Below are 9,329 nucleotides of genomic sequence, written 5' to 3' on the forward strand. Positions count from 1 at the left end.
TATAGGAGACCACGAGGGGGTAGAGAAATGTTCATTAAAACATCCAACTAATTTATCTATGGAATATATTATTTCTAACCTTATTGGAGACCACGAGGGGGTAGAGAAATGTTCATTAAAATATCCAACTAATTTGTCTATGGAATATATTATTTCTAACCTTATAGGAGACCACGAGGGGGTAGAGAAGTGTCCATTAATACATCCAACTAATTTATCTATGGAATATATTATTTCTAACCTTATAGGAGACCACGAGGGGGTAGAGAAATGTCCATTAATACATCCAACTAATATATCTATGGAATATATTAATTCTAACCTTATAGGAGACCATGAGGGGGTATAGAAATGTCCATTAAAACATCCAACTAATATATCTATGGAATATATTAATTCTAACCTTATAGGAGACCACAAGGGGATTGAGAAGTGTCCATTTATGCATCTAACTAATTTATCTATGGAATATAATATTTCAAACCTTATAGGAGACCACGAGGGGGTAGAGAAATGTCCATTAACACATCTAACTAATTTATCTATGGAATATATTATTTCTAACCTTATAGAAGACATGAGAAGTATATATTAATACATCCAACTAATTTGTCTATGGAATATATTATTTCTAACCTTATAGGAGACCACGAGGGGGTAGAGAAGTGTCCATTAATACATCCAACTAATTTATCTATGGAATATATTATTTCTAACCTTATAGGAGACCACGAGGGGGTTGAGAAATGTCCATTAATGCATCCAACTAATTTGTCTATGTCCTCCTTAAGTTCTTGATATTCTTTAACGTCTGTTCTTGAAGGGACAGCAACCTGGAAATTTTTAAGAAATAAAAACTTGTTTTGTATATTTAAAAAAAAACATAAATTATATAATATTCATTACAATAAAAACATGTTTTGTTTGTCTGTACCTATTTTATGTTTTTTTGCTTATTTCTCAAAAACTTCGTGATATTTTTATGAATAATCGGAAGAAGTTTAATTTAGGGTCAAATTTTGTGCAGAACATATGTATTTCTTCTGGTTGTATCAGAAAATCGGAAAACGCAGTTTAATCTAAATCACCCTGTATTTCTCTAGAAGTTTACAAATATGTTTTAAACTTCTATTTATATAAAAAGGAGATCCTTAAAATCAATTAAAGGAAATTTTAAAAGCAATGTTCTAAATCTCAAATAATGATGTGAAAAATGTATAGAAAAACAAAAATTAAGGGCTGTAAATGTTATGTGCTAAGCGACTAAAAATGCTTGTTTTTGGGAGGGGTGGGGGAGTTGGATATAATTGTAACCTTCAGACGTTGGAATATCCCTTCCTCCTCATTTTGATTCCTTTCCCAAAATAAAAAAAAACTTGGACGTCAATGCCTTAATGTACGTTGAAATTAAAGTAGTTTACCTGCAGAAGAATCACTTTTTCCACCCACTTTGGATATTTTACCAACAACCTCTCAAATGCTTTTAATCTGTTCAATAAACCTGAAGAAAATACTTTTGTAACATTAAATAAGATGTTGTGTTGGCTATATTTTTCTCTATTATAAGTTTAAGATACAGAAATAGAAAAATAGAAAACGTGTAATATTTTTGATTGTTTGTGCTTCACAACCAAATTATTAAATAAAAAAATATTAAGACCAATATTATGTTTGGTTCACGGTAAAATATAACATGTTGTTAAATGTTCCTTGTTACAATTATTTCTAAAATTCTATGAATTTAAAATGCTTCTAACGGCTTCTTCAAATAAAATAAACTGGAATAGTCAAAAATTCATAATTGAAGCTTTCCCTGAGCAAAAGGATCTTGGCTATTCCAGATTATTTGTAGGATTTCTTATGCAAATGCAACTTAAAACGAATGGTGTGCGGACATGATATATTCGTTCAGCCGCTAACAGCCTTTAGAATTAAAATATTTTTGAAGAAATTCGTTACCATAAACATTTTTACCTTGAACTGCACTAGATCCGAATACTTTTTTATTTAATATCTAACTCATGCTTGAGTATGGCAGATTCATTTGAACTTTATTGAAAAATTTAATTAAACTTATGAAAATGCAATTTTTTATTTGCACAGCAAATCTAAATACCAGGGAAAAGTTAATATGATTCGAACAAACAATTATAAAGGAAAATTTCCCCAGAACCCCCTTCCTCCCTTTCCTCCCCTTCTTATCCACCCCTTTTCAGTTACATGAAAAAACAAGTTATATTCCAACCTTACTCCAACAAAATATTAAATTTCGCGGCAATTTCAATTGGAATTAATTTGCTGATATTTGAATAGCAGCCCCTGCCTAAATACACCTGTCTATCTAATTTATTCATTTTATGTAAAATTTAGCTTAAAGATTTCAATATAAAGCACAAATTGCTTACATATCAAATAATTTGTAAAACTAATTTGTTATTTATTTTAATACAGTAACTGAACTATCTATGGTCATAAGTGTCCTTGTAAATTGTAATTCATTTCTTAACAAATTTTGATTTTTAACATTTATAAAATTCTATTAGATTACATTAAAGTATTTCAGAATTTAATTTTACTTCTTTTGATAAAAAATTGTAGGGTTTCTTTTTTGCTAAATATTAAAATATTTTTTTCATGAATTCAACGCTTCATTTTAGAATTTTAGACGAAATTGATACAAAAATCTTCGCTTTCAAAATTTTTTCTTTCATAAGAATAAAATTAATATCCAATATTCTATAAAGCAGGCTGTTTCACATCCTACCCTTTCTGTATTAGTTCTTGCCGTTTCAGAGATCCTACAGGCCGAGCGAATATACAGGCTTCTATATAAGGACTAGAGTTGGGCTCGATATAATTATCTCGCTATTGGCTAGGTTTATTCAATGTTTTTATTTACTTTCTTTTGGTTTTCTGAATTCTGACTATTAACCCTATTCTTCCATTAACTTCTCCCTGACGATTTCTTCCTTTAGACTTCTTTAGGATCTTAATATTTTTTATTTCAAATTATCGTCCTGAAAGGGTTAAAATGTTTAGTTAACTGTTAAATTTTAGTTCAATATCTGACCACATTACGCACGTATTGCTAGTATCAAATTATTTTAAAACTAAGTTTTCTTTTACTTACTATATTATAAATTAAGATTTTTTGTTTTGTGGATAGAAATTTAATACTTTAATATAATTCAAATAGCAACATGAAATAAAAAAAATGAATTTATTCTTTATACAGTAAAATAATGGGTCTTATCATTCTGGTCAATGAGAGTTTATTACGGATTATTGGAGCACTATAAGTTTTAAACATTTATCGCTTGGAAAACTTGAGCTCATATATAGACATGTATTTCCTATATAGATCTGTCGTGGATCTTGATGCAATAAAGTAGGCTGTTTTGTAAATGTTAAAATTTGGAACATTTCATTAAACTAAAGTTCCCGCAAATATAAGTATTAAATAATACCTTTAGTATAGTCTAGCCTGTCTACCCCTAGGACTACTTTGACATCAGATTCTGGAAAAACTCGGGGGGCGTCGAGTGCTAGCTGGGTAAACCTAAATTTTTTAACTAATAAAGTTTTGAAGCATGGAAAGAAAACGAAGTAGCGGGTGTCGTCGCATTCTCACAGTAGCTATTTGTTAGGTTATTGTAGGTTAGGTAAATGCTAACGATTGCCCCGCAGGGTTAGGAAATTGGCTTCGTAGGGTTAGAGCATCCAGAAGGGGCTAGAAATTGAAGAAAAGCTACTGTAAATATACGACGAAACTCGCTACTTCGTTTTCTTTCCATTATCGAACCAGAGTTATTTTTAACATAATAATTTTCCAACCTAAAGAGTCGTCTAGCTATCTTTGTATTAAAGTAACAGGATGTAAATCTGTCTGTGTGTAGCTAAGGATATGATTTTGCTTTATAGTGAAGCTTCTTATAAGTCAAGGAAAGGTTTATTTTGGGGGAGAGTACCTCCAACCTGCCAAGAGAAATTTCCTCTAGAAAAAATAACCCCCTGATTTTTAGAATCAAAATTGAAAGTTTAGGATTGACTTTCATCACGTGTCCCTAGAGGCCTTAAGGCGTAGCTGCTATTATTACTTATTGTATTATGCATGAAGGAAAGGTTTAATTGACTCCTCTTTCCCCAACTAAATTACGGTCTACCAAAGGCAAAATTGGGCGAGTAACATGTTGAATCCCAAAAAAGAAACAGGATGTCTGTTTGTGCTCAGCGAATATTCGTCTAGAGGAGCGGCGCTACTAAAAAATTACCTCGCATACGGGATACCAATAGGGAGAGCTTTTACTTGGACTGTTCTAAAATGAATATAATGAATTAGAAGCTAAAAAATACAATTATTTAAGATAACCAAGTATGAAAACTTTCATATGTAGCGAAGCACAAAAAATATCATATCAATCTGACCATCGGATAAAATGAGTTATAGAACAGATGCTCAGAGGTCATAAAAGGAGGGAATGTAGCCTGACCGACAGACCTGGTTGTCCATTTTCGACCATTGTCTTATACATTCAAATGACAGACAAACTTGTTATGAATGAAAGTGAGACGGACAAGACTGACATGTATAGAAAGAAGGTTCTGTAGAAAAAATTGATCATGAAAAGAAACCGAAGAAGCGGGTTTCGTCGTATTTTTAAAGGAGCTTTTCTCCTATTTCTAGCCCCAGCGGGGGGCTCTAACCCTGTGTAGCTAGCTTCCTTAACCCTGCGGGGCCAATTTCCTGATAACCCATCATAAGCTAATGTGAAAATACGACGAAACCCGCAACATCGTTTTCTTTTCATGATCCAAAAAATGAGTCTAACCTGCCACAATGCTCCACAAGCATTTTATTTTTGTCAACTCTACATCCGAGGCATCTTAAATAAACAAGGATGATTAGGTATAACAAAAGCGAAAATTTAGCTATCTATCTATCTATCTATCTGTCTATCTGTCTGTCTGTCTGTCTGTCTGTCTGTCTGTCTGTCTGTCTGTCTGTCTGTCTGTCTGTCTGTCTGTCTGTCTGTCTGTCTGTCTGTCTGTCTGTCTGTCTGTCTGTCTGTCTGTCTGTCTGTCTGTCTGTCTGTCTGTCTGTCTGTCTGTCTGTCTGTCTGTCTGTCTGTCTGTCTGTCTGTCTGTCTGTCTGTCTGTCTGTCTGTCTGCCTGTCTGTCTGTCTGTCTGTCTGTATGTGTGTATGTATGTATGTATGTCTATCTATCTATCTATTAGTATCTATCTATATATCTTTCTGCCTGTCTGTCTGTCTGTATGTATGTCTGTCTGTCTGTCTATTTATCTCTCTCTCTCTTGTAAATTTGTATCTCATGCATTAGAAGATTATTTTCCTCAAAAAAAGTTAATTTTAAAATTTAATTATTCCAATTTTCCTCAAGATAATATATACGAACACGAATTGTTTTTATTTCTTGTAAGTATATATACAAATTATGGGCGTGAATTCATTTCTGCAAATTACTTCGAAAAAAGACAAATTTATCAAATTTATCAAAATGGAGTAATAATTGATAGAGTTCTATATCATAAACTATTTCTATAATATAAATTTATTTTAGTTTTATTATTTAGATGCAATTTTTGTTATCTATAATACAAAGTAGGTCGATGTCTGTCTGTCTGTCTGGTTGAGGACAAAGCCGCTAGTAGGAAATAAAACTGCAAATATGTGACGCAAAAGATAGTTTTTGCTGTTGTAATAAATTTCAGCTGAACTGAATGGACATCCAAATTATATAATCAATTAGCTTAATTACTTAAATACTCATATTTCATTTAACCTCCTTCTAATATTACAATGTCAAATCAATGAATGAATAATACTTACAGTTTGGCCAATAAACTGATTAATATCCGCTGGATTAGAACCGGTTCTGAACTAAACTGTACTGTATTATATTACAGAAAAGTATTCATGAATAATAAGAAAGAAAAAAGTTATATTGACCTGTGCCTTCGACCCCTCAGAATCAACAAAACTATAAATGAACTTTTGCATTTTGAGGAGAGGAAATTATATAACCATCCCAAATATTACAAAGATTCCCTTTAATTGATAAAAATAATGATCTTATCACTAAAAACTTATACTATAAAACCTAGCACCCCTCACTGTGTATAAACTACCTCAAACAAATGCAAATTGAAGTTAAATTACCTTTGACAACAATCAAGAAAATTGAGGCAATAGTCTTCAATATGAAAACCAACCAAGTCACAACCAAGCATACCCTGAAAAACAAAAATTTATACGAATATTTCTGACTTGTAACAGTGCAACGCAAGTATAGGCCCTAAAAGGTTAATGGCGTGACGTAAGAGCTAGGCTAATTAAAGTAAATTACTCTTTATAATCAATTTATCTTAAACTAGCGGCTACGCCCCTAGAGGCCTCTAGTGGCACTTTAAATGTTTTTGTTTGACAAAGTTTCTACTATAATTTTTTACGTACGATACCTCTTCATTTGACGTTGAAGTCTCCTAAACGTTTTTTAAAATTTCGATTTTTTTGTCATTTCTCTTGGGAGGGTGGTGGTACCCTCCCCCAAAATAGTTATAAACCTTCCCGGGACTTATGAGAAGCTACCCTGTTAAGGAGAACCCGATCGGTTCAGCGGTTAGCGAGATCCTTCGGTACACACAGACAGACAGACACACAGACAGACAAACATCCTGTTACTTTAGTATAAGGATATAAAGGGGGGGGGGGGGTCTTAAGCTGCGTGGGCACTTTTAGATAAACCACCACATTTCTAACCTTTGAAATTTATAATATCTCAGGGAAGTAAGGAATACCACTGAATATTTTCTAACCTGTAAAACTGCATCACACCATGGAAATATTCTCATAATATCCCAGGAAGGAAAGGGATACCCCTGAATATTTTCTAACCTGTAAAACTTCATCACACCATGGAAATATTCTCATAATATCCCCGGAAGGAAAGGGATACCCCTGAATATTTTCTAACCTGTAAAACTTCATCACACCATGGAAATATTCTCATAATATCCCAGGAAGGAAAGGGATACTCCTGAACATTTTCTAACCTGTAAAACTTCATCACACCATGGAAATATTCTCATAATATCCCAGGAAGGAAAGGGATACCACTGAATATTTTCTAACCTGTAAAACTTCATCACACCATGGAAATATTCTCATAATATCCCAGGAAGGAAAGGGATACCCCTGAATATTTTCTAACCTGTAAAACTTCATCACACCATGGAAATATTCTCATAATATCCCCGGAAGGAAAGGGATACCCCTGAATATTTTCTAACCTGTAAAACTTCATCACACCATGGAAATATTCTCATAATATCCCAGGAAGGAAAGGGATACTCCTGAACATTTTCTAACCTGTAAAACTTCATCACACCATGGAAATATTCTCATAATATCCCAGGAAGGGAAGGGATACCCCTAAATATTTTCTAACCTGTAAAACTTCATCACACCATGGAAATATTCTCATAATATCCCAGGAAGGAAAGGGATACCCCTGAATATTTTCTAACCTGTAAAACTTCATCACACCATGGAAATATTCTCATAATATCCCCGGAAGGAAAGGGATACCCCTGAATATTTTCTAACCTGTAAAACTTCATCACACCATGGAAATATTCTCATAATATCCCAGGAAGGGAAGGGATACCCCTAAATATTTTCTAACCTGTAAAACTTCATCACACCATGGAAATATTCTCATAATATCCCAGGAAGGAAAGGGATACCCCTGAATATTTTCTAACCTGTAAAACTTCATCACACCATGGAAATATTCTCATAATATCCCCGGAAGGAAAGGGATACCCCTGAATATTTTCTAACCTGTAAAACTTCATCACACCATGGAAATATTCTCATAATATCCCAGGAAGGAAAGGGATACCCCTGAATATTTTCTAACCTGTAAAACTTCATCACACCATGGAAATATTCTCATAATATCCCAGGAAGGGAAGGGATACCCCTGAATATTTTCTAACCTGTAAAACTTCATCACACCATGGAAATATTCTCATAATGTCCCAGGAAGGGAAGGGATACCCCTGAATATTTTCTAACCTGTAAAACTTCATCACACCATGGAAATATTCTCATAATGTCCCAGGAAGGGAAGGGATACCCCTGAATATTTTCTAACCTGTAAAACTTCATCACACCATGGAAATATTCTCATAATATCCCAGGAAGGGAAGGGATACCCCTGAATATTTTCTAACCTGTAAAACAGTAAAACTTCATCACACCATGGAAATATTCTCATAATATCCCAGGAAGGGAAGGGATACCCCTGAATATTTTCTAACCTGTAAAACTTCATCACACCATGGAAATATTCTCATAATATCCCAGGAAGGGAAGGGATACCCCTGAATATTTTCTAACCTGTAAAACTTCATCACACCATGGAAATATTCTCATAATGTCCCAGGAAGGGAAGGGATACCCCTGAATATTTTCTAACCTGTAAAACTTCATCACACCATGGAAATATTCTCATAATATCCCAGGAAGGGAAGGGATACCCCTGAATATTTTCTAACCTGTAAAACTTCATCACACCATGGAAATATTCTCATAATGTCCCAGGGAGGAAAGGGAATGTGAAGAAAAAATCCCATTCTGAAAAGGAATATAATTTTCTTCAATTTCTTTAAGATCATTCAAAAATTCTATTAAAAACTAATTTATATACTGGTCAAAAATATGCTATATGGTATTTCTCAGAAATGGTTTAGAAAATGTATATATAATATTTGTACTTAAAGGTGATTTTGTGTTAATTATTTGTGTTTTGTTTGGAAAAATATCGTCTTTGGTGATGAAACATGAAGAATCCCTAAACATGACGGAGAATTTAAGTGCGCGTGTGCGCGGCATTTTCATTTAAAAAAGCAGTCACCTGATTTTATAACCTTCATCAATGACGGAATCTCTGATGGTGTTAGCTGCCAACATCAAGTGGTAATCATGCAACCAAACTATTGGCACAGCTGTCTTTCCAGTTCTAGAATATCATAATAATTATCCTTCAACAAGTAAACAGCATTACAGACAGACAGACTAACTGACAAAAAAACTTAATGACAGCTACCAGGAGTTATACAAGTCTATTTTTTGATTTTAAGAATCTTATTTTTTATTATTAAACCTTTTAAGATACATTTATAAAACTATAGAAAAACCCATATGTACTAGATAAGTACTGTACAAAATGGAACCCTGAATTAAACACCCATACCTTCTGTGGCTAAGGTCATAATGAAGTAACCTTAACTTTACTTAACCTGA

General features: G+C 33.3%; 1 protein-coding gene across 1 annotated transcript in view; it reads right to left on the reverse strand.

Moving 5' to 3' along the window:
- Window positions 1-9,329, reverse strand: part of LOC145317313 (uncharacterized) — a 60,661-nt gene that overhangs the window by 10,198 nt on the left and 41,134 nt on the right. The window contains exons 8-15 of the mRNA XM_080158334.1: window positions 8,941-9,045; window positions 8,582-8,660; window positions 6,180-6,253; window positions 4,830-4,883; window positions 4,272-4,316; window positions 3,468-3,559; window positions 1,422-1,501; window positions 718-833 (exon numbers count right to left, since the gene is read on the reverse strand). Of these exons, the coding sequence (XP_080014460.1) occupies window positions 718-833; window positions 1,422-1,501; window positions 3,468-3,559; window positions 4,272-4,316; window positions 4,830-4,883; window positions 6,180-6,253; window positions 8,582-8,660; window positions 8,941-9,045 (645 nt within the window). The remainder of the gene's footprint in view (window positions 1-717; window positions 834-1,421; window positions 1,502-3,467; window positions 3,560-4,271; window positions 4,317-4,829; window positions 4,884-6,179; window positions 6,254-8,581; window positions 8,661-8,940; window positions 9,046-9,329) is intronic.

The sequence above is a fragment of the Acartia tonsa genome, chromosome 4 (genome assembly GCF_053477335.1).
Source record: "Acartia tonsa isolate MP-2025a chromosome 4, ASM5347733v1, whole genome shotgun sequence".
NCBI classification, from domain to species: Eukaryota; Metazoa; Arthropoda; class Copepoda; order Calanoida; family Acartiidae; genus Acartia; species Acartia tonsa.